The sequence below is a fragment of the Tursiops truncatus genome, chromosome 7, assembly GCF_011762595.2.
Source record: "Tursiops truncatus isolate mTurTru1 chromosome 7, mTurTru1.mat.Y, whole genome shotgun sequence".
NCBI lineage: Eukaryota > Metazoa > Chordata > Mammalia > Artiodactyla > Delphinidae > Tursiops > Tursiops truncatus.
This window is the reverse complement of record NC_047040.1, coordinates 44,653,444-44,679,466: the sequence shown is the minus strand read 5'-3', so window position 1 is coordinate 44,679,466 and position 26,023 is coordinate 44,653,444. Positions and strand designations below refer to the sequence as shown.

General features: G+C 37.9%; 1 protein-coding gene across 2 annotated transcripts in view; it reads left to right on the top strand.

Annotated features, from left to right (window-relative positions):
* The window catches only part of WDR75 (WD repeat domain 75), a 41,246-nt gene extending 20,521 nt beyond the window's left edge, over positions 1-20,725 (top strand). For both annotated transcript variants that reach the window (XM_019931538.3, XM_019931539.3), the window contains exons 9-21: positions 2,297-2,455; positions 3,303-3,362; positions 3,455-3,570; positions 4,655-4,830; positions 5,855-6,012; positions 6,472-6,652; positions 7,455-7,549; positions 8,534-8,629; positions 9,233-9,402; positions 9,985-10,044; positions 12,836-12,985; positions 19,895-19,986; positions 20,380-20,725. In XM_019931538.3, the coding sequence (XP_019787097.2) occupies positions 2,297-2,455; positions 3,303-3,362; positions 3,455-3,570; positions 4,655-4,830; positions 5,855-6,012; positions 6,472-6,652; positions 7,455-7,549; positions 8,534-8,629; positions 9,233-9,402; positions 9,985-10,044; positions 12,836-12,985; positions 19,895-19,986; positions 20,380-20,584 (1,718 nt within the window). In that variant the 3' untranslated portion in view covers positions 20,585-20,725. The remainder of the gene's footprint in view (positions 1-2,296; positions 2,456-3,302; positions 3,363-3,454; positions 3,571-4,654; positions 4,831-5,854; positions 6,013-6,471; positions 6,653-7,454; positions 7,550-8,533; positions 8,630-9,232; positions 9,403-9,984; positions 10,045-12,835; positions 12,986-19,894; positions 19,987-20,379) is intronic.
* Positions 20,726-26,023: the final 5,298 nt, after the last annotated feature.

Genomic DNA, 26,023 nt, shown 5'->3' with positions numbered 1-26,023 from the left:
ATTATCTCATTTAATCCTTGACTCTGAAAACAGGCATCATTATTCTCATTTTACAGATGATGGAAGTGAAATTTGTAGTTGAGAACTAACTTGCCTAAGGTCACGTGTCTCGTAAGTGGGATTTGGACCTAGGTCTAATTCGAAAGTTTGTTTTTAACTGTAAGATGGCCACATTCACTATTTTAAGTTAATTCAGATCTTTGTTCCATTTAAGCTGCATGAGAGTGGCTATAATGCGTAAAAATACCTCCCTGGAAATAGGATGACCTTCATCAGAAATTTGGAGAAGTACATTTTGTCTTTGGTTACCGTTAGCATCCCCACACGTATGTGGTGAAAATTATGTCAGTACATTTTGACTGGTCCTTAAGGGGGTGGGGGAGGGGAGGTGCTAGATGCTCCAGAAGTTTACGTGCCCAGAGAAAGTAGTGGTTCTTCTTCCTGTAGGTCTTCCCAGAGACTGGCAGGACAAGTCTTAGTACCATTTGCTCTAGATTCCTACAGGCTTACTTGGGTTTAACTCAGTGGAGCCTCAGGAAGCAGGAGGCATCTTCAGCCTACTTGTGCTTTTGATTTTGGGGATCAGTGATTGGTATATGGGGGTGGGACCCAACCTGACATACTTAGCGTAGTACAACAGGAGTACAGCTGTGACATATGGGAACGAAGAACAGAAGAATGAAGAGGGTGTTAACCCTATGGATAAAAGACATCGGCTACTCTTATCTTCACCCTCCTCCCCACCAAAAATACAAATGAGTATGTTTGTGGCATTGTGTGTACATATGTCTGTAATGTTTCAGGCAGTGTTGTTATCCTCTCCTGACCTAAGGTGGTTTCTTCTGCCCTTCCTGATCAGTTTCTTTTTCTCTGCTGTGGCCCCTGCCCAAAGGCCAAGACCTGTTGATGTATATTGTCACTGGGACTTTTCTCTATTTTGTTGCCCTTACCTATCTTGTCTACCTCCTCTCACACTAGTTATTAGTCACAGCTTTCTGTGATGGCCTTACTTATTACCCTTAAGCCCTGGGACATTCAGGATTGGCCTTCTCAGGTGGGGTTTGGGGAAGAAGGAATAATTAGATTAGTTGGCACTCAAAAAAGAATACCAAGTGCCTCTATTGTGAGCCATGGCTTTCATATAGGAAGTACTGCAGATCATCTTGGCTATTAGAGAGTTGAATTCTTGATGTTATTTTTTAAATCATGTGAGTATTTGTGAGAAGTAATATAGTACATGGTTGTCAGTGAATGTATAGGTATGAGAGAGTTAATAGAAGAAAATTAGTTGTCTGTGTAAATGAACTACAAATTATAGGGTTTTTGAGAACTGTTTATAAGTTAAGGCAAATGTTAACAGTATAAACTGTTTTGGCTCTGCTTTGAGCGCAGTCATGCTGTCTGTGAGCATCTAATTTATTGTTTACTTCTTTCTGATTCTTAAGCCTTTCTTATTTCAGTGCTCTAGGACCTCAAGTTAATGTTGGATAAAAGTGGTATTGGTGTTCCCAACACAGGGGTAAAGTTTTCAGTGTTTTACCACTAAAATATTTGCTATAGATTATCTGTAAGTATTCTTGATGAAATTTTAAAGGTCTCATCAATTCCTAGGTTACTGAGAGTTTTTATCATGGGTCTAGAATTCTATCTTTTACTTTTTCTGCATCTGTTAAGATACTGATGATCTATTTCCCTTTTTTCTGTAAGTAGAGTTCATTACATTGGTTTATTTTTCAAATGTTAAAATAACCTCACATGCTTAGAATAAATTTTACCCTGCAGTGATGTCTTATCTTTTTAATATATCATTGGATTCAGCTTGCTGATACTTCATTTGGTAGTTTTCATCTGTTATGAAATTGGCTTGTAGTTTTCTTAATGATGTGCTAGTTTTGGTGCAGAATTATGCTGGTCTTCAAAACAAATTGGGAAGTGTTCTTTCTTTTTTGTTACCTGGAAGAGTGTAAAACTGGTTTATTTCTTAAATGTTTGGAAAAGTTTACTAGTGAAGCCAGCTGGGCCTGGAGGATGTTTGTTTCATCCAGTTTTTCTAGTTATTGGCAGAAGAATTTGTCAGCAACAAAGTAGTCACATGTTACTGGAAAGGAAAAATCCCTGAACCAATGATCTTTAAATCTTTTGTCTTGCAAGTGTATTAAAAGATATAAAGACACTTGTTTGCGTGTTTTTTTAAATAGTTTATTTCTCTAACATAGGAAAAATCAAAACATCGATTATATCTTCCTGTTTTTTCCCCCAAACACTGTCCTTTTCATTTCTTTGGGTGGATGAGAAGGCAGCAGTCTGCTGAGTGGTGGCCGTGAGTCTGTCCTCGTAGAGTGGCGAGAGGCAGCAGAGAAGAATAAGGAGTTCCTCCCCCGTTTAGGAGCTACTATTGAACATATCTCAGTGTCTCCAGCAGGGGATCTCTTCTGTACTTCGCACTCCGATAACAGTAAGTCTCAGTTTGTTGTCATGAGGAAATACAGTTTGTGTAATGTCATAAATTAGGTAGCATCTGTAGGAGATGGAAAATAAGAGACCTCAAACTAAGAGTAGCATAGGATTTAACGAGCATTTTTTTCTCTTCCATTTCTCCTCTTTCCTCCACCCCTCTTGCCCCAAGATGCCACCTGAATACAACATTTCCAGAGTTGTTTTTATGAAAGTGTAGGGCTAAATGTATTTGGTTATTGTTTTGCCACTTATATTTAAAAATCTTTTCATGTGGAATGATTGGGGGAATAAAGGAGGTTTTCATAATGTAATGGCATTCTCGAAAGAATGCTCTGAGGTTTTCCTTTGGTACAGCCATCGTCTCAGCGTGGGAGTCCTGTGGATTCTGACAGAAATGGAGCAGTCTTCTGATTCCTCCCCAGCATTTGGTCATCCTGTTACACCTCAGCTTGGATGTAAATCCCTTGCCCATTGCCTCCTTTCCCTTCAAAAGAGAGCATAACTGAGCAATCCATTAGTGCAGTGACTCATTTCAAAGTAAACAACCGTCTCTTTTGGGGCATATAAGTTTCTGAATTAACACTTCTAATGTATTCATAGTCACAGTAGAAAACTTAGAGACTCCAACAGAAAAAGCCCTCATCCCCACCCCTAGTTTTTCTGTTAAATCACAAAATATATTCCTAATTTTCCAGTAACACTCCAAGAAATTGAACGTACTCAATTGTTTTGTATTCTGGTATATTTCAGAATGATATAAATTCACTTTTTTTTTTTTAAACCTTGAAGGTTTGACCTATTTATGTTTAGATGTTTGTTTATTTATTTATTTATTTTACCCACAGAGATGATAATCATTCACCGAAACCTTGAGGCGTCCGCAGTAATTCAAGGCCTAGTGAAAGGTATCGCAGACCTCAGTGGATGTGGAATTGTGTACATTTTCAAAAGTGAATATTTGTCTGATTTCAGCTATTGTTCATCACTTCTTTTGCAGACAGAAATATCTTTACCGGTTTGATGATTGACCCAAGAACTAAAGCTTTGGTTTTGAATGGGAAACCTGGCCACTTGCAGTTTTATTCTCTCCAAAGTGATAAACAGTTATATAATGTAAGATTTTTGATCTGTTAACTAGCCTTAAAACTAATGAAATATCTTTATAGCACCACTGGCATCAAGTAACTTATTGTATAGCTTCTAAAACAAGATCCTGTGCCTATGTTATTTGAACATAGTATTATCAGTTGTTTATAGCATGATTCTAATGAGGCCACAGTTGCAGATGAAGTCTGCACGTAAGCCAGTTGGCACTGTTGTGTGCGCTCTGTTTTATTCTGTTTAAGACTACACTCTAAATTAACTGTCGCACACATCTGTGCCTTTGAGTCATAAGGATAGGCAATGAGAATATGGATTAACAATACAGACCTGTCTCTGCTTTGTGGTGAAACAGTATCATATGTACATGCTGAAGATAAAATCTTCAGTGTAGATTAAAGAGGAACACTTCCCATAATCCTGGTAAATGCAATCCAGAATTTCCACTTTTTCTTTAGTGCCCCACAGTACCCTTTACAGATTTCTATCACAGCCACTGTAACACTTTATCTCTTTCTCTCCAACACCTTTAAACCTCTCAAAGAAAGGAAACTTATTGATCTTTGTACATTTCTAGTGCAGTGCCTGGAAATAGTAGCACTTAGTACATTTTTAGTAAATAGATGAGGAAACAATAAAAGAAACAATTATAAAGAAAATGCTGGCCTATTTAAAATGTTGTGCTTTTTTCACTTCTTAAAAATTGTAGGTTTCGTTTTTGCTCTCCTTGTTTCTAGTGATGTGGAATCTAGCCTTGAGATTTTATGTAAAGCTATTTGTTCTTAGCAACAAAAGAAAAGCATTACTGTAACCTAAAGTTCTGCTGTATCATATAAATGGAGCATAGTCGTTACTAAAATTTAAGGTCATTGAAGAATCATCACCACCAAATTGGTATTATATAATATGCTCCATGTTTTCAATGGCAATTTTGATGTCTCTAAGTAATGATTAGTTCATTTTTCTCTTTACCTAAAAATCTGTTACTGTAGATTCCAGAAGGTATCTATGATGTGGTTAATTACCATTCCTTGAATGCTTTAACATGTATGTATTTACATTAATAAGAATTTTGGATTTTTTTTTAACCCATCAGTTAGATATTATACAGCAAGAATATATCAATGATTATGGTCTGATCCAAATTGAGCTAACAAAGGCTGCATTTGGCTGCTATGGTAATTGGCTTGCAACGGTGGAACAACGTCAAGAAAAGGAAACTGAGCTTGAATTGCAAATGAAACTGTGGACATATAATAAGAAAACACAAGGGTAATACTACCTATATAGACATTAATTTCAGAGCAGAAAATTATTTGACTTTCTAGTTTCAATTGTTGGTCTTTACGATGTTTCATTTTGTTAAATTTATATTAAGAGAAATGAAGGAGGTGTTATTCCTCTAATACAGCCTTTATGCTTTCTGCTCTGAGAAAGCATTGGTGTCCTCCAAATTATGAGTCACCTCATTGCATAAATAAGGAAACATGGAGAAGTGATACCCCCAAGAACACATACCTACTTTCAGGCAAATCCAGGATTAGAATGCAAAGGTCTTAGTTCCTTAGCTCTTTTGTGTTATATTACCTTCTTTGAGAAAATGGCAGTGGTAGGTGGTAGAGGTGTGGTGTGGTGTAGTCTTGATTAGATAAGGAGCCCACTAGTTTCTCATACCATGGCTGTAATAGCAATTTATCAAGTCCTTGCTTGTCAAGAACTGGGCTTAGTGCTTTTGTGCCCATTGTCTTGTGAATCTTCACAAGATAATCTTTCATTCACGGCAGTGTTCTGTCAAGCCAGAAACAAGCTTTGAGAGGTAGTTTGGATGACTTTAAATATTAAGTATTGACCAGGGCAGTGAAATAGGTAATGTTCTTTCTGTACCGTCTTGCCACAAATAAGGGCTTTCATAGCCATTTCCTTTTTTGCTTATTTTCAAAAGAGTGAGGTATCTGTGTTCTACACAATTTCCCTGCAGTTTAGTATAGTAGCCTTTCAAGTATCATTTTTTGATGACCCCTGTTTTATACTCATTCTGTACCAGTAAGCTGACACTATTTATAATCATCTCTGTTATGTACGTTACACGAGGCCAGAGGTAATGTGTTAGAACTCTTTGCATCCTGTGGCCATTAGTGACAGAACACTCAATTGTCATGCTAGGTGATAATATATCAGTTGCTCATTCTTAAAGATGCTATTGTAAAATGTGCAATATGTAAGGAATTCTTAATACTCATATGATAGTGTATCATATTGCCCTGGTACAAAAATAAATTGGTTTCCTTCCTACTAGGTTTGTTCTCAATACAAAGGTTAACATGCCACATGAAGACCACATCACAGCTCTCTGTTTCTGTAATGCAGAAAAATCTGAAAACCCCACCTTGGTTACAACAAGTAAAGATGGTCACTTCAAAGTGTGGATATTAACAGATGATTCTGATATATATAGTAAGTTACTTAAATATAATATGTCTGTATGTAGTGCACAGTTTTAAGAATTGATATATTTATCTCATGAATTGTATCCATTCTGGGAGGACATTTTCTACTTTGTTTAATTCTATAGAATATTGCCCAATTTCAAAAGATTTTAGAGATTACATTTTTACATGCCTTTTCTCCCAAATCTTTACTTATCTTATGACATTCTTGATTAATCGTGTACTAGTTATTCCAGTCTGTGAGGGTACAGTAAAAAAGGCTTTTGCAATAGTCCCTTTACTGTTCCACTAGAGGAAGGTCAAGGTCTCTTGGAAGGGACGCAAATTTCAAATCAGTCAATGATTTGTAACTAAAATTTTGGAGAGGAGGTTTTTTGTTGTGTTTGTTTCTTAATCCATATTTCTTATAAATTCCATAAAATATTATCTAGCATTTGTAGTATTTCTATGGTCTGTATTTTCACAGAAAAAGCTGTTGGCTGGACCTGTGATTTTGTGGGTAGTTATCACAAATACCAAGCAACTAACTGCTGTTTCTCCGAAGATGGCTCTTTACTAGCAGTTAGTTTTGAGGAAATAGTTACAATATGGGATTCGGAGACATGGGAACTTAAATGTACATTTTGTCAACGAGCTGGGAAAATAAGGTAGGTAAATAATTGGGGGAGTATGAAGTACTGGGTTTCTTTTTTTTTTAAATTCAAACAAGTCTTTCTACATAGACTTTAGTAATTAATTTATGCTTTCTCCAGAGGTATCCTGTGGGTCAGTGGTGCCAGCAGCTAACCAAAATGATGGGAAGCTAAAAAATACTGGGTTTATGAACCATGTGCATTAGTTTTCATGGTTGTACTACACAATAATAGAAGATATATATAAGCCTCAGTAGATCCAAACAATGTTTATTTTCTCAGTATTTTCATAAAAGCGATGTTATGCTCAAACTTCATTGTTTGTAATAATGGCAAGAGAATGTAACAGTAGTATCTTCCATTTTATTTCCAGTAACTTGGGCATTTGAGGACAGAATGGGAAATGGCTGTTTCTAATTCCCAACATGTCTAATTCTGAATTTACTTTGTAAAACTTTCTTCAGAATTCATATTGCAGATTTTCCTCTTGAGACAAAGAAGCATAAAAAAGAGTTTTTGTTAAATAACTTGGTACGTTTCACATACATTTTCTCTATATGTGTCAATTATTGTACCGTACAGCATATTAGAGAAAAGAATTGGTCATCAAATCTGTTTTCCTAAAGAAACAAAATAGCTAAATAAACCTTTACTGTTGTGCTCCTTACGCTCTTCCCTGCAGAATAATTATGAACAAAAACATACATGTCTATCTAAAACTTTGCATTGCACGAAGCTAGTACTGTGCAGGAAGTCTGCAGTCCTTTGTAACTACGTGTGCTAGAACTGACTTGTTAACTTCCTTGTTTTAATCTAGGCACCTTTGCTTTGGGAGATTGACTTGTTCCAAGTATCTTCTTGGTGCCACTGAAAATGGCATTCTGTGCTGTTGGAATCTGCTCAGTTGTGCATGTAAGATATTCTTTGCTATAAAGTGATGACAAAGCACACAGGAAGTGGACATTAACTAATCTTTGGCATTTTAGGACTTCTGGATGATATCTTCATATCTTTACCCAGAGAATATATAATTTTTTACGTGGTACATTGTACCACCAAACTTTGGAGTGCTATGCCTGTAATAATAGACTTTGATTACAGTTGACCCTTGAGCAATGCGGGCGTTAGGGTTGCCGACCCTCTGCGCAGTCAAAAATTCACTTATAACTTAGAGAGTCAGCCCTCTGTGGAGTCAGCCAACCTTGGATTGAGCAGTTACTGGTAGTACTTGCTATTTTAAAATCCACATGTATGTGGACCCTCACAGTTCAAATCCATGTTATTCAAGGGTCAACTGTATTTATAAGCTGCCTAATTGTCATCAAATCATCTTCCATTATCCTCACCTTTTTCCACTGTCTTCAGTGTATGACTTTGTTGCCCTCCATATTATCCATCCTCATAACAATTTGAGGAAAGTTTCTGATAGTTCATAATGCATATTAACCTGCAGTATTCCTGACAGCATTAAATTTGAATGTAGCCTATCACAATCCTCCTAACAAATGTGAACTTTGTGGCATTTTACTCATTCGAGTATATGTTTGGAAGACATTGTGGTTACTTTGCAATAATGTGTGTGATAACATTTTTTTAAATATTCTCTACAGTGATTCTGGTTAACATTTTGGCCACATTTAGCAGTAGTGGGAAAGCACCAGACAGAAGTTGCACTGCTTTAACTGTTTTTCTGCTTCTTGCCCCTCGTTTTAGTGCAAACTTCCACAGATTATGTCAGTGTGTTCTCCATGTATTATCTGGAATGGTAAAATCCCTCTTCCTAAAAATAATAGAATTGATTGTCTCAATAAATATTGAGTACCTAGTTTAAATAACAAGCTTAAGAAAGCTTTTGGTAAATCTCTTCTTAGAAGTGAATCACTTTTTTTCCCCCAGTGGAGTGGAGTGCAAAATTAAATGTGAGAGTTATGGAACCTGATCCCAATTCAGAGAACATTGCTGCAGTCTCTCAGTCTTCCATGGGTTCAGACTGTAAGTACAGACCATTCTTTGACAGAAGAAGTCTATTACCTAAATTTTCTTTTTAACACCTTTAATATAATTTGATTTAAACTTACCTTCAAATCAGATGTCCATTTGAAGCCATTTGCCTGACCACTGCCCTTCCTTTCTTGAGTTCCAGCTCTAGCACATCCCTCATTTTTCAACATGTCATTTGCTACTCAGCCTTCAAAATGCAAGAGACATTTTGCCTCTTCGAAGCATTCCTAAATCCCCCAAGGAGCTTTTATCATTCCTCTATGATCTTGAAGCTCTTTATACAGATCTCTGTTCTAGTGCTTAAGACAAAATACTGCCATAGTATTTTGGTGTCTGTTTTCTGCAGTTGACCCTGCTCTCAGAAACAGAAATTTTTGTTTCTGTTTTTCATCTTCAAAGCCCTCATTCCTAACCGGCTTGGCACATAGTAAGCATCAAGTAGATATTTGTTGACTCAAAGCCTAAAATAATCATGACCTTATCAATTTATTCAATGGGGTAAGTCCCAGGATGAGTGTGATCTGCCAATCTGAGACTGAAACTAACCTTTGCAGGCAAAATGTTGTTGTCTGTTTGGTTTTTTTTTTTCTCCAGTGTTTGTGTTTAGACCTAGCGAGCCAAGGCCATTGTATATTCAAAAAAATATCTCCAGAGAGGAAGTCCAGTGGGGAGTGTTTGTTCCACGAGATGTCCCTGAATCATTCACCTCAGAAGCCTACCAGTGGCTGAACAGATCGCAGTTTTACTTCCTAACAAAATCACAGGTAACCATCCACCTCAGAAAAGGCGGTCATCTCTTATGTGTGATTTTCAGTTGCTTTACTATTTGAGAGTAATAGCCCAGGGCAAGTGGAATAGTTTTATTAAAGAATTACTCCTTCTCTCCCCTTCCACTCCCCTGCCAAATCGTCTTATGTGCTCTGTACAGTCATATTACTGGTGGGAGTATATTAGCCCATACCTTTGGGGCTAAGTATTGCTTGCATTCATTCACTCCGTGACACCAAAAAAGATATGACCTAGAAGATAACTAGAATACTTTAAATTGTATTTATTAGAATGGTTCTTTTTTAATTTTAGTATTTGATTTACCATAAAGAAATCAGTGGCTTAAGTTTGACCCATCAGTTGAATTTTATTTCATTACCAATTCTTAAAAATGATCTTTGAGGACAATCTTACAACTGTCACAGCAGTTATTAAATACGTTTTCAATCTTGTATTACTTTTCTGTGAGCAGATATATTTATATCAAGAAGAAAAGTCAACATCATTTTCTAACTTTACCATTTAGATTTGCACTCTACAATTTATATTTTGCATCATTCATTGACCTCTCTTTTCAGAGTTTATTGACATTCAGTACACAGTCTCCAGAAGAGAAACTCACACCAACAAGCAAACAGGTATGTTCTAGTCACCCGTGGTGCAGATCATGCACATTGCCTCCCTGCAAAGATAAAGTTATCTTTTAGAACTCAGCTATGAGAAAAATGTTTTACCTGCCCTAAAGTGGAATTAAAATTACATACTTAGAAACTACTTGCTTTGTTTGATGTGATAGTGCTCTTTGAAAATGTAGTCTCAATTTGTAACATCAGTAATATATGCTTGTGATTTAAAGAATCAAATAGTTCTACAAGACTTCTTGGGGAAAACTTGAACATCACCACCACTGCCATTACCCACAAAGATACTCTCAACTCTTTGAGTTGAAGTTTTTATTTACCTCCATATCTCTAAGAAACATGTTTATATTGCTAATTCCGGATTTTTTAGGTCTAGGTATTATTTGTTAACTCTGATCTATTGAAGTTTCTTTCACACCACTCCCGCCATATACATAACATACCCCCACATATTTTCTGTCGCCTAATTTTTCCAGTATAGATAAATTGGTCAGGTCACTGTTCATCCTTAAACATGTAAACACAATTCATAGCTGAGCCACATAGTAATAAACAGGTTGTTTTTCCTTTTGTGACCAACTTCTTTTCTCTGGAGTTAATGATTGCCTTCTTTTTTCATTTGCTCAGTTTCCTATTTACTTCTCACCTAATTCACCCCTAATCTCTACCCTGTAAGTCCTCTCTCATTATTTTCAGACATATTAGGTATTCTTTCGAGTCTTGAAGAAATATTTTCAAGAGCCTCTGACCTTCTTTCTGAACTGATTGCCCTGTAAACCTGCTGCACAGTAATCATCTTAGGATCTACATTTGCTACCATTCTGGGGGTTTATCCACATCTACTGTAATAGATCCTGTAGTTTTTCTCCTTCTTTGGTCACTCCCTTGCTTTGGTAAAGCACATCCTATTGGTGCATGGGAAGTAAATTTAAGACATTGCATGTTTGGACATGCTTCTATTCTCTCCCATTGGATTGGTTGGTTGCATAGAGTTCTAGGTTGAAAATCATTTTGTCTTAGAACTTTGAAGATACTGTCTTATACTTTATCTGTATCCTGACTTGTTTATTTTTCTCTGAAAATTCATTGAATTCGTTTAACATTTTTTTGTTGATCATTACTGTATGTTCTAGACATTTGGGATATATCAGTGAGCAAAAGAGTCAGGTCTCTAAACTAGTGGTGTTTATAGTCTAACAGGAAGGCACAGATAATAAACATCAAGTAAGTAAAATATATAGTATTTTAGAAGGCAATAAGAATTATGGGAGGAGGAGTGGTGGGAAAGGGAATGTGGAGTGCAGTTTGCCTTTTTAAATAAAGCAGTCAAAACAGGCTTCAATGAAAAGACTTTGACTTTTCCTCTGAGTTAAATGTAGAGCCCCCTTCGAGGGTTTTAATCAAAAAACTGTCTAAGAAGAAGAATTAATTCTTTCTTTGCCTTCATTTTCTCTAGAACTGCTATTTTTTACTGCTGGACCTTCTAGAATGGTGCTCTCTAATATTCTTATTTTTTCTCTTGTTTTCTTCCTGTTGTCTGAGAGGTTTCCTCCTCTTTTCATCTGATCCTCTATTTTTTTTCTCTCTCTTAACATGGTTCATTTCCATTAGGTTTTTATTTCCAATCTGTTTTGGAGATTTTCATCAAAGTCTCATGACTCTTGGCTATCTGCTCTTATTTAAAAGTGAGCAAAATCACCATTTGGAGGTTTTCTACCTAGGTGGAACTTGACCTCTGGCCTCCACTATCTGCCTGAGCTATTATGAGAAAATCTCCAAAAGTCATTATTTTTAGGACTTTTTCTCTTAGATTGGTCAAATTGTCCAGATAAAATTCTTCCAAATTCTTGCCTAAAAGATGTCAACCTGGCTGCCAGTGTTCTGAGAAGCACCCTCTATGGAACACAACTGCCTTCAGCTGTGCGGGCACCTCCGCCCCGCCACACACCAAGCCATCCTTTCTAAAGACACACTTTATTTCGCTCTTCAAGGAACATACTGCCAGCCCTCTGCTGGGGCTGAGGAGGAGATCTGGAAACCTGAATGCTCTCTAAATAGACCTTCAACCAGGCTAACTGGTTTCTTTCTTTTTTTTTTTAGCCTTTTACAGAGGAGGTACTGTTACTATTAGTACCAATTCTTGAGTGTTTGCGGGATTCTGCAGTATAAATGGGGATGCTTTTAGCTTTCTTCACCACCAGCTTAGAATCCTGCTTTCTCAGGTCTACTAAGTTAGCTACCACCATTCAAACTACTTTTCACTTTCCACATCACACAGTGTCTTTAGTACTGTGGATTTATGCTCTTTTGAAAACCCGTTTGCTGCCATTTTTGTAGGATTGGGGGCCTAAGTAGTGGTGGATGCACATTTTGTTCTGTCATCGAAGTGTCTGCTGTTAGCTTTTCACATAGTAAATTGACTGCCCTCGGTTGCTTTACCTGTGAAATGAAAGAATCATACTAGATAATTTCTATAGTTCCTTCCATCGGACATGTTATGACTGTGATACTTCTTTTTTTTTTTTTTTGTGGTACGCGGGCCTCTCACTGTTGTGGCCTCTCCTGTTGCGGAGCACAGGCTCTGGACGTGCCAGCTCAGCGGCCATGGCTCACAGGCGCAGCCGCTCCGTGACATGTGGGATCTTCCCGGACCGGGGCACGAACCCATGTCCCCTGCATCGTCAGGCGGACTCTCAACCACTGCGCCACCAATACTTCTTATTGCCTCAAAGGCAGTTCCTCTTCTTTAGTGAAGTAATTTATTTCCCTTTGTCTTAAATCCTTACAGCTATTAGCAGAAGAAACTCTTCCAACAACCCCATTTTATTTCATATTGGGAAAGCACAGGCAGCAACAGCAGGATGACAAGTTAAATGAAGCTTTGGAGAATGAACTGATACAACTACCCTTAACAGAAAACATACCTGCAATTAGTGAGGTAAGTAATTATTAATTACTTATTAGTGTGAAACATAAGTTTATTATAATACTAATAGTGTAAATTAATTGCTTATACCAATATGAAATGGGTTATACGCAATAAAGTTCCTTAAGTTAGAGTTTATTTATACAGTCAATCTGTAACAACTAATTTTTAAATAATCATTTATACACTGTGCAATTTTTTTTTGAATTTTTGGATTTTATTTTTTTATACAGCAGGTTCTTATTATCTATTTTATACATATTAGTGTATACATGTCAATCCCAATCTCCCAGTTAATACCACCACCACCACCACCACCACCCTCTGCCACGTTCCCCCCTTGGTTTCCATACCTTTGTTCTCTACACCTGTGTCTCTATCTCTGCCCTGCAAACCAGTTCCTGTAGCATTCCTCTAGGTTCCACATACATGTGTTAATATACGATATTTGTTTTTCTCTTTCTGACTTACTTCACTCTGTATGACAGTCTCTAGGTCCATCCACGTCTCTACAGATGATCCAATTTTGTTCCTTTTTATGGCTGAGTAATGTTCCATTGTATATTTGTACCACGTCTTTATCCATTCGTCTGTCGACGGGCATTTAGGTTACTTCCATGACCTGGCTTTAGTAAATAGTGCTGCAATGCACATTGGGGTGCATGTGTCTTTTTGAATTATGGTTTTCTCTGGGTATATACCCAGTAGTGGGATTGCTGGGTTATACGGTAGTTCAATGTTTAGTTTTTGAAGGAGCCTCCATGCTGTTCTCCATAGTGGCTGTATCAATTTACATTTCCACCAACAGTGCAAGAGTGTTCCCTTTTCTCCACACCCTCTCCGGCATTTATTGTCTGTAGATTTTCTTATGATGCCCATTCTAACTGGTGTGAGGTGATACCTCATTGTAGTTTTGATTTGCATTTCTCTAATAATTAGTGATGTTGAGCAGCTTTTCGTGTGCTTCTTGGCCATCTGTATGTCTTCTTTGGAGAAATGTTTATTTAGGTCTTCTGCCCATTTTTGCATTGGGTTGTTTGTTTTTTTAATATTGAGCTGCATGAGCTGTTTATATATTTTGGAGATTAATCCTTTGTCCATTGATTCGTTTGCAAATATTTCCTCCCATTCTGAGGGTTGTCTTTTTGTGTTGTTTGTAGTTTCCTTTGCTTTGCAAAAGCTTGTAAGTTTCATTAGGTCCCATTTGTTTATTTTTGGTCTCATTTCCATTACTCTAGGAGGTGGATCAAAAAAAGGTCTTGCTGTGATTATGTCAAAGAGTGTTCTTCCTGTGTTTTCCTCTAAGAGTTGTATAGTGTCCGGTCATATTTAGGTCTCTAATCTGTTTTGAGTTTATTTTTGTGTATGGTGTTAGGGAGTGTTCTAATTTCATTCTTTTATGTGTCCAGTTTTCCCAGCAACACTTATTGAAGAGGCTGTCTTTTCTCCATTGTATATCCTTGCCTCCTGTGTCATAGATTAGTTGACCATGGGTGCATGGGTTTATCTCTGGGCTTTCTATCCTGTTCCATTGATCCATATTTCTGTTTTTGTGCCAGTACCATATTTTCTTGATTACTATAGCTTTGTAGTGTAGTCTGAAGTCAGGGAGTCTGATTCCTCCAGCTCCATTATTTTCCCTTAAGACTGCTTTGGCTATTCGGGGTCTTTTGTGTCTCCATACAAATTTTCATGTATTTTGTTCTGGTTCTGTAAAAAAAAAGCCATTGGTAATTTGATAGGGATTGCATTGAATCTGAAGATTGCTTTGGGTAGTATTGTCATTTTCACAATACTGATTCTTCCAATCCAAGAACATGGTATATCTCTCTATCTGTTTGTGTCATCTTTGATTTCTTTCATCAGTGTCTTATAGTTTTCTGAGTACAGGTCTTTTACCTCCTTAGGTAGCTTTATTCCTAAGTATTTTATTCTTTTCGTTGCAATGGTGAATGGGATTGTTTCCTTAATTTCTCTTTCTGATCTTTCAGAAATAGGAATGTGTATAGGAATGCAAGAGATTTCTGTGCATTAATTTTGTATCCTGCAACTTTACCAGATTCATTGATTAGCTCTAGTAGTTTTCTGGTGTTATCTTTAGAATTCTCTATGTATAGTATCATGTCATCTACAGACAGTGACGGTTTTACTTCTTCTTTTCCAGTTTTGATTCCTTTTATTTCTTTTTCTTCTCTGATTGCTGTGGCTAGGACTTCCAAAACTATGTTGAATAATAGTAGCAAGAGTGGACATCCTTGTCTTGTCCCTGATCTTAGAAGAAATGCTTTCAGTTTTTCACCCTTGAGAATGATGTTTGCTATGGGTTTGTCGTATATGGCCTTTATTATGTTGAGGTAGGTTCCCTCTGTGCCCACTTTCTGGAGAGTTTTTATCATAAATGGGTGTGGAATTTTGTCAAAAGCTTTTTCTGCGTCTATTGAGATGTTCATATGGTTTTTCTTCTTCGGTTTGTTAATATGGTATATCATATTGGTTGATTTGCATATATTGAAGAATCTTTGCATCCCTGGGATAAATCCCACTTGATCATGCTGTATGATCCTTTTAATGTGTTGTTGGATTCTGTTTGCTAGTATTTTGTTAAGGATTTTTGCATTTATATTCATCAGTGATATTGGTCTGTAATTTTCTTTTTTTGTAGTATCTTTGGTTTTGGTATTAGGGTGATGGTGGCCTCATAGAATGAATTTGAGAGTGTTCCTTCCTCTGCAATTTTTTGGAAGAGTTTGAGAAGGATGGGTGTTAGCTTAGCTCCTCTCTAAATGTGTGATAGAATTCACCTGTGAAGCCATCTAGTCCTGGACTTTTGTTTGTTGGAAGATTTTTAATCACAGTTTCAATTTCATTACTTAAGATTGGTCTGTTCATATTTTCTGTTTCTTCCTGATTCAATCTTGGAAGGTTATACCTTTCTAAGAATTTGTCCATTTCTTCCAGGTTGTCCATTTTATTGGCATAGACTTGCTTGTAGTAGCCTCTTATGATGCTTTGTATTCCTGCAGTGTCTGTTGTAATTTCTCCTTTTTCATTTCTAATTTTATTGATTTGAGTCCTCTCCCTCTTTTACTTTTTCTTTCTTCCTTTTTTTTTTTTTTTGGTCAGCTCTGCTTGTGGTTCAAGAGATTCTGCAGACGACAGTCACTGTGGCCAGTGACAACAGTGATGCCGTGTGTGTGTATGCGAGTATAAGCATCCCTCAGAACGTGAGCTGCCATACTTGACTCTATGTTGGAATCTCGCAAGGAGTTTTTAAAAATAAGGAAAAATTTTTTTTATGAAAAAGCCTTGGCTGCACTCTAGACCAATCAAATCAGAATCCCTGGAGTGGGACCCATGAATTGGTATTTTTAAAAACCTTTTTCTTGATGAGTCTGGCTAAAGGTTTATCAATTTTATCTTCTCAAAGAACCAGCTTTTAGTTTTATTGATCTCTGCTATTGTTTTCTTTGTTTCTATTTCATTTATTTCTGCTATGATCTTTATGATTTATTAGCTTCTACTAACTTTGGGTTTTGTTTGTTCTTCTTTCTCTAGTTCCTTTAGGTGTAAGGTTATATTGTTTATTTGAGATTTTTCTTGTTTCTTGAGGTAGGCTTGTATTGCTATAAACTTCCCTCTTAGAACTGCTTTTGCTGCACCCCATAGGTTTTGGATTGTCATGTTTTTGTTGTCATTTGTCTCCAGGTATTTTTTAATTTCCTCTTTGATTTCTTCAGTGTTCTCTTGGTAACGTATTGTTTAGCCTCCATGTGTTTGCGTTTTTTACGTCTTTTTGCCTGTAATTGATTTCTAATCTCATAGCATTGTGGTCGGAAAAGATGCTTGATATGATTTCAGTTTTCTTAAATTTACTGGGGCTTGATTTGTGACCCAAGATGTAATCTATCCTGGAGAATGTTCCGTGTGCACTTGAGAAGAAGGTGTAATCTGCTGTTTTTGGATGGCATGTCCTATAAATAACAAATCTCTCTGGTCTGTTGTGTCATTTAAAGCTGTGTTTCCTTATTAATTTTCTGTCTGGATGATCTGTCCATTGGTATAAGTGAGGTGTTACAGTCCCCCACTATTACTGTGTTACTGTCGATTTCCTCTTTTATAGCCGTTAGCAGTTGCCTTCTGTATTGAGGTGCTCCTATGTTGGGTGCATATATAATTGTTATATCTTCTTCTTGGATTGATCCCTTGATCATTATGTTGTGTCCTTCTTTGTCTCTTGTAACACTGTTTATTTTAAAGTCTATTTTATCTGATATGAGTATTGCTACTCCAGCTTTCTTGTGATTTCCATTTGCATGGAATATCATTTTCCAACCCCTTCACTTTCAGTCTGTATGTGTCCCTAGGTCTGAAGTGGGTCTCTTGTAGACAGCATATATATGGGTCTTGTTTTTGTATCCATCCAGCAAGCCTGTGTCTTTTGGTCGGAGCATTTAATCCATTCACATTTAAGGTAATACCAATATGTATGTTCCTGTGACCATTTTCTTAACTGTTACAGGTTTGTTTCTGTAGGTCCTTTTCTTCCCTTGTGTTTCCCACTTAGAGAAGTTCCTTTAGCATTTGTTGTAGAGCTGGTTTGGTGGTGCTGAATTCTCTTAGCTTTTGCTTGTCTGTAAACCTTTTGATTTCTCCATCGAATCTGAATGAGATCCTTGCTGGGTAGAGTAATCTTGGTTGTAGGTTCTTCCTTTTCATCACTTTAAATATATCATGCCACTCCCTTCTGGCTTGTAGAGTTTCTGCTGAGAAATCAGCTGTTAACCTTATGGGAGTTCCCTTGTATGTTATTTGTCATTTTATCCTTGTTGCTTTCAATAATTTTTCTTTGTCTTTAATTTTTGTCAATTTGATTACTATGTGTCTCAGCATGTTTCTCCTTGGGTTTATCCTGTATGGGACTCTCTGCACCTCCTGGACTTGGGTGGCTATTTCCTTTCCCATGTGAGGGAAGTTTTCAACTCTGATCCCTTCAAGTATTTTCTCGGGTCCTTTCTCTCTCTCTCCTCCTTCTGGGACCCCTATAATGCGAATGTTGTTGCGTTTAATGTTGTCCCAGAGCTCTCTTAGGCTGTCTTCATTTCTTTTCATTCTTTCTTCTTTATTCTGTTCCCTGGTAGTGAATTCCACCATTCTGTCTTCCAGGTCACTTATCCGTTCTTCTGCCTCAGTTATTCTGCTATTGATTCCTTCTAGTGTAGTTTTCATTTCAGTTATTGTATTGTTCATCTCTGTTTGTTTGTTCTTTAATTCTTCTAGGTGTTTGCTCTTTAGTTTTTCTAGGTCTTTGCTAAACATTTCTTGCATCTTCTCGATCTTTGCCTGTATTCTTTTTCTGAGGTCCTGGATCATATTCACTATCATTAATTATATTCACTGTCATTATTCTGAATTCTTTTTCTGGAAGGTTGCCTATCTCCACTTCATTTAGTTTTTCTGGAGTTTTGTTCCTTCATCTGGTACAAAGTCCTGTGTCTTTTAATTTTGTCTGTCTTTCTATGAATGTGGTTTTTGTTTCACAGGCTGCAGAATTGTAGTTCTTGCTTCTGCTGTCTGCCCTCTGGTGGATGAGGCTATCTAAGAGGCTTGTGCAAGCTTCCTGCTGGGAGGGAATGATGGTGGGTGGAGCTGGGTGTTGCTATGGTGGGCAGAGCTTGGTAAAACTTTAATTTGCTTGTTGGTTGTTTGGCCTGAGGCGACCCAGCACTGGAGCATACCGGGCTCTTTGGTGGGGCTAATGGCAGGCTCTGGGAGGGCTCACACCAAGGAGTACTTCCCAGAACTTCTGCTGCCAGTGTCCTTGTCCCCACGGTGAGCCACAGCCACCCCCCACCTCTGTAGGAGACCCTCCAACACTAGCAGATAGGCCTGGTTCAGTCTCCAGTGGGTTAGGAGACTAACCACTGGTCCTTCCCCTGGGTCCTGATGCACACACTACTTTGTGTGTGCCCTCCAAGAGTGGAGTCTCTGTTCCCCCAGTTCTGTGGAAGTTCTGCAATCAAATCCCACTAGCCTTCAAAGTCTGATTTTCTAGGAATTCCTCCTCCTGTTGCTGGACCCCCAGGTTGGGAAGCCTGACATGGGGCTCAGAACCTTTTGCAGTGGGTGGACTTCTGTGGTATAAGTGTTCTCCAGTTTGTAGTCATCCACCCAGCAGTTACTGGATTTGATTTGATTTTGATTGCGCCCTTCCTACCATCTCATTGCAGCTTCTCCTTTGTCTTTGGATGTGGGATATCTTTTTTGGTGAGTTCCAGTGTCTCCCTGTCGATGACTGTTCAGCAGTTAGTTGTGATTCCGGTGTTCTCACAAGAGGGAGTGAGCACACATCTTTCTACTCCAGCACGTTGAACCAGTCTATATACTGTGCAACTTTAATTCCCGAATTAAATGGCCTAAAACTTACAATTTCTGATTATTGTAGCCTGACATGGGTTTATTTGCATAAAAGTAGGGAGTTCTTTTTTTAATCTATTTTTTTAATTATTAATTTTATTTATTTATCGGCTGCGTTTGGGTCTTTGTTGTTGCGTGCGTGCTTTCTCTAGTTGCGGCGAGCGGGGGCCACTCTTCGTTGCAGTGTGCAGGCTTCTCATTGAGGTGGCTTCTCTTGTTTCAGAGCAAAGACTCTAGGTGCACGGGCTTCAGTAGTTGTGGCACGCAGGCTCAGTAGTTGTGGTGCCTGGGTTTAGTTGCTCTGTGGCATGTGGGATCTTCCCAGACCAGGGCTCAAACCCATGTCCCCCTGCATTGGCAGGCAGATTCTTAACCACTGCACCACCAGGGAGCCCCAAAAGTAGGGAGTTCTTCGGTTTGGTTTTTCTGTGGGGAGAGCCTACTGTTGATGAAAGCCTTGGCATTTCATCTTTTTAAATGAAACCCTGTTTTTCTGTTTTACTGTAGCTTCTTCACACTCCAGCCCATGTACTGCCATCTGCTTCTTTCCTGTGCTCCATGTTTGTAAATTCATTGCTGCTGTCTAAGGAGACTAAGAGGTAAGGCAGTTCATAAGATATGTTTAGATACTGTTTTGAGAAACAGGATGGTTTGTGTTATCCTTGATTAGAATATTCTTTCCCTGTGTTTCTCTTTATTTCAGCTTTGACCTATAGTTAAAGGATATAGGATTACTAAGTCAAATAAATAAAATTCATTGAAACTAAATATCAGAGATCTTTCGTGGTAATGTTTTAAGGGTTTCAAAATTTCATGTTTTATAAATTTACCTGTTGTTTTATAATAATCCATAATTTTTAAAGTGTATTCAGTAACAAGAATTTTCATTTATTTTGTTCATGATTGTTTTTTCATAGATACCTTAAATTGGAAAGTTATTGTTTAGAAATATTTTTTAATAGTAATTGTATTTTATTCTGTTATTGTTAAAGTGCTGAAGAAATTCCTGATGATGTCAGTATGGAAGAAGAAAAAGAAAGTGTTGATTCAGATGAAGAAAATAACTTCACTGAAGAGGTCCAGGATACAAATAACACAGATTTGGGAAAAGACATTATACATCAGTTGTCAAAATCTGAAGAAAAGGAACTGAGAAAATTTAGGAAAGTAGACTACAGCTGGATGACTGCTCTTTAAGCCTTGGAGAATAGGGAGAGGGTTTTACACTTTGTGTTTTTTTGTTTTGTGGGGGTTTTTTTGTTTGTTTTTGTTGTATGTTGCTATTCCAGAATTCTATTTTAATGTTATTTGTTCATAAAATGTTAAATATTAACAGGCTCTACTTTTTAAATGACTGGTAATATTAAGCTATATTTGCATCATGTTTTAGTTGCTATATACATCATCTCTTTTCACTTATCAGCCCTATAGAGTAGCTAGATATTTTCTTCACAGGTGCTATAGCAGAACTGGGACTTGAATTTGTACAGCATAAGTCCCCCTGTCTGCAATTCGGAGATAGATAGATACAAAAAGTCAAAAGGTTTTGTTGCTGATGTTAAGTTCAAAATTCATTTGGTGGCCAAATATGACCTGAACTGATATGAGGTTCTCTGTAGTCTTGTTTAATCCCTCTTAGAGTATTTCTCTTCTCATAGAGAAGTTTAGAGAAATGATTTGATTCTGGTGGTATTTCACAGACCCCACTGAGGATTTTATATAATATGAGCTGCCTGAAATCTGAAAAACTCTACATTCACATCATCTGGTCACATATCTTTCGGGTAAGGTCTTGTCTACTATACTTGTAAATACAATTTTCATGACAGCCTTGGCAGATAAGAAGAGCTGGTATTACTCTGTCAGTGTTATGCCTGTTTATACTGAGTCAAATAACAACTACTTTTTAAGCACAGTCCCATTGCTAGTAGAAAAGAATGCAAGACTCCTGTATTACCTTAAAGTAGTGAAATTTCTACATTTTAACCACTTAGCATTTAGAGTTTTCCAGTTCCATGATACAGTTCCATAAAATTTATATTTAAAAAGTTAATGCAAAAACAAGTGTACACATCACAAAAGCACATCTCAGGGAATGTTCACAAAATTGCTGTAAGTGGCTTTTTAAGTATGTCTGAGTCAGTATCCAAGTAAGATCTATACATTTCATTTAAATAGCTAGATTGAGATATAGATAACTCACAAACTATGCAGTTCACCCATTTAAAGTATACAGGTCAGCAGTTTTTAGTATATTCAGAGTTGCACACCATCACCACAGTCAATTTTAGAACATTTTCATCACCCCACAACTCAACCCATTGCCAGTCACTCCCCATTACTCCCAGTCTGCCCCACCCCACACGCAACCACTAATATGTCTGTCTCTATAAATTTGCCTAGTCTGCATATTGCATAAAAATAGAATCATATAATATGTGGGCTTTGTGACTGGTTTCTTTTCACTTAGCATTCATTCTGCAGCATGTATCAGTACTTCATTTCTTTTTATTATTTTCATTTCACCTGTTTATATACCTAGGAGCAGAACTACTGAGTCACTTGGTAACTCTATGGTTAACTTTTTGAAAAATCACAGAACTGTTTTACAAATCAGCTTCACCATTTTACATTATTTACATTATGTGGGATATAAATTGTTCCACAGTCTGATCCATTAAATTTTGGTCCCTTTGCAGGGTTAGTTTTTGAGGCCAGTGTTTGAGGTTCCTGGGAGGACTCTTTAGCTGTCTCTTTTCCTGGTTCTTTTTGGTAAATTAGCTGGCGTATGGATTAGCTTGTTGCTCTCATGGAGCTACTAGCTTCCTCTTAATTGCTTACCACCAAAATCTCCATTGTTTTCAAGAATACCTTAGGCTTGAACTTCACTCTATTTCAGATAACGTCAGAACTCTCTATTCTTATGGACTGTCTCGCCCCTGGGCAAAATCTCTCACCCACTGCTCCAAAAAGGGGGGGTAGGGGGGATAAGGCACAGTGGACCCTCTCAGAGTGTCAGAGACACCCCTCTGCTTCACAAACAGTGGAGAAAATAGCCTCTGGTCTTTGTATCTCCTGACGTGGAACCTCTGCCCTAACCAGCTGGGGCAAGGACAGCCAGGTGACCAGTGTTCTCAGCCTGGGGAGTGGGGCTGACATAAGTTAATCATTTTGCCACGTTCAGACACTGACATGGTACCTGCAAGTTTATTTTTTGCAGTTATGTATGAAAGGTTTCATACTTTCAAATCAAATTACTTAAATTTGGAGCTTTTTAAAATGATTATTCCATAATCTGAATCATTACTTTATAAGTGTGGGTTTTTCTAAGGAGTTGATCTCTCACACTAAAACATGACAACCTTGTTATTATTCTAATTTTTTCTCCAATACTAAAAATATAAAAATTTTTCCAAAGACAACTATACAGATAAAAGGGTAATAGCCACTCTGTTCCTTCAAATCTGAACTTAGGTCCAGCAGATCTGTACTGCCATCCCTCAGCTTCTTTCCCACAGAAAACTGGTCCCATCATAGTAAGCAAACCCATAAAGATTATTCACCTTCTAGCCTCCCTTGTTTATCTGATTTACCTGTCAAGGCACAGACTCACTACTTGCTCTCACAAGTGCAGCCTGTACTTCTGGACGCAGACAATCTCAGCCTTACTGCAGGTGGACCACATGTTAACCACCTACCATGTCTGCGTATCTATGTCAGATATTTACCCCAGTTTGACAAATGAGGAAAACTGGATCCATAGAGAGCGAGTAATTGGTATCTAAGTCACTGGGTTCTCAAGAAGTGGGGCTAAGACAGGAGCCCCTCCCTCTCCCATCAAATACCAAGTCCTGTGCTCTTTATAGAATAGCACATTGTCTCCCAGACACTTAAAACAACTAGTTAGCATTACGAAGGCATCTATAACTGGGGAGGAATTGTGATTAAAAAGAAAAAAATTTTTAAAAATGAACAGCCCAGGTTTAGAGCTGGTCTCAGCTGCAGACAAGAGCTAGCTAGCTCTGTGACCTGGCTAAAGTCCTATAATCTGCCTGAGCTTCAGCCCCCTCATCTGTAAAATGAAGTGCTCCCTCCCTATGTTCATTAATGGTTTTGACTGTCTGACTAGTACTGTTATGTTCCAAAATAGGAAAAGTGCATGAAATTTGGATATTGTATGAGATTGTGCACTTGATTATATGCAGAATTTTAATGAAAAATCTAGGCTAATTAAATGGCTGCATGTTAATTAATTAGAATAGGCTCATTGTTAATGTGCTGAAGCAATTCCTCTGGTTTTTTTCCCTTATCACAGACTAGCACTTAGTATAGAAATATAGAATATGTTGTAATATGTATAATGTGTCTTAAATAATTTCAGGTCTTTGTACTATGACTATAATGGAGCCTTTAAAAGAAATCTATTAGGTTAAACATAACCATTTGGTTAAAGTTGTTGAAGTCTTGTAAATGGCACTGATTTTTCTGTGAGGCTGCTTTATCTGAACTACTGGAAATTGCGCTTTCCTCCGTCAGCTTCTTGTGTGCTTCTTGATAGCCGTGAAAATGGCAAAATTATCTTACAACATCAGAGTGAAGGTTCTGTATCACCACACAATCCTAAATGAAATGATAGGGCCCCAGGAAGGATATATGATCCCAGGAAGATTATTTATCATTGAGATTAAAGAGAAATAGAAATGGAAGTAACTGGGACTTGATAGTATACCATGCAGGGGGGAATGTGAATGGAATACAAGCCACCAGAGAGATGCAGATGCAATGATTACATTGTTCAAATTACTTTTGTTTTTCTAAAAGCATGAGCAAAACCACAATCTGAGTTACAGTTCATCTAAGCTGCATAATTAGACAGAATGATCTCTTCTAGCTCCGATACTCTGACCACAAAACCAAGATGCCAGACTGGTGTATTATAGCCCCACTCCCACCTCATGCCCCAAAACACCAAGGATCTGGTCTTGCAAGTACTAATTTGTGGTACCTGTATGTAAACATGTAAAGATACATCTATCTTAGTTTCCCATCTTCAGGCATGACATATCTCTGGCTTGGAAACTCCTTTGGAGATCAGAGCACTTAGTTCACAAAAGAAAAAACCAGACATGAAAGCACGCACACCAGTTCCTCCCATTGTTTTGTTGAGTTCTGATAATCCTTGTTAAATGGTTGCCTATTTTAATGGAAGGATGAATATAAGTGCTCTGAAAACAAGCACTTTAAATGCAAATATTGATGTTATATTCTAGACCACGTAGAAAGGCAAATTTAAACTTCTTGTTCCCTCAGAAATGCTTGTCTGCAGTTGTAAAATTTGAGTCCCTTAGCCCAGCTTTATTTGGTGAGCAGTGTTCCATACCAGAAAGACTGCTGGTCTAGGAGCCAGAAGACCACTAATTCCAGCTCTGCCTCTTGCTAGGTTTGTGCTTGTATTAAGTTTATTTGAGGCCTTAATTTTTTTTATCTCTAAAATAATAGGGCTATGTTTCCTTAGATGGTCCTCCAAAGCCCATTCTTGACTCTCAAATTGTGATTTTCCAAAATGCCCAGAATTCTATTAGCCCTACTCAAAAAATATATGTGGGGCTTTGCTACTTCACAACTTCCACTGGTGCTGGAGAGAAGAGGAAACAATAGTTTAACAAGATTTCATTTCCAGGGACTTCCCTGGTGGTGCAGTGGTTAAGAATCCACCTGCCAATGCAGGGGACACGGATTCGAGCCCTGGTCCGGGAAGATCCCACATGCTGCGGAGCAACTAAGCCCGTGTGCCACAACTACTGAGCCTGTGCTCTAGAGCCCGCAAGCCACAGCTACTGAGCCCGTGCACCACAACTACTGAAGCCCACACAGCTAGAGCCCATGCTCTGCAACAAGAGAAGCCACCACAATGAGAAGCCCGCCCACTGCAACGAAGAGTAGACCCCACTCACCACAACTAGAGAAAGCCTGCGCCCAGCAGTGAAGACCCAACGCTGCTAAAAATAAATAATTATAAAGAAAAAAAAGATTTCATCTCTGAATAAGAGATCTGCACCTACTTATTCTCGAGATGCCCTTGGTCTAAATCTGCAGACTTTACCCAAGAGAACAGATTAGAAACAGAGCTCCTCATCAGCACCTTCCCCAGAAAATACAAACAAAAGCCAAAAAAAAAAAAACGAATGAAGGAACAAGCAGGCTGTGTGACACACAAGAGGCACTCACATTTGTTGAATGAAACCATAAAGAAGGTAAGAGGAAATAGGTTTACACATACAGGTTTTTACTTAAATTCAAAGTCAAGGTGAACTAAAGAGCCAAAGATGCCCTATTTAATCAAATCTGTTTCCCAGGCTCAAAGTACTCCCAGAAACCACTGAGGAGTTAGATATTCTGCAACATGTGCAGCACAGCCCATGGATTTTAGTCAGGAGGTAGAGTAGCATAAGAACATTGAATGTCCCAGTCTTAGGATATAGCGCTTCACAGGATATTTGAGGCATTCTCCACTTCCCACGTCCCTCAGCACCAGGATAGGACGAGGTCGGCTTTCTGTTCCACACTGACTTCACAAGGATGCTGTTTCATCCTTGTGTAGGAGTACGTCTTTGAGTTTCTTATTCCCACCCTCAT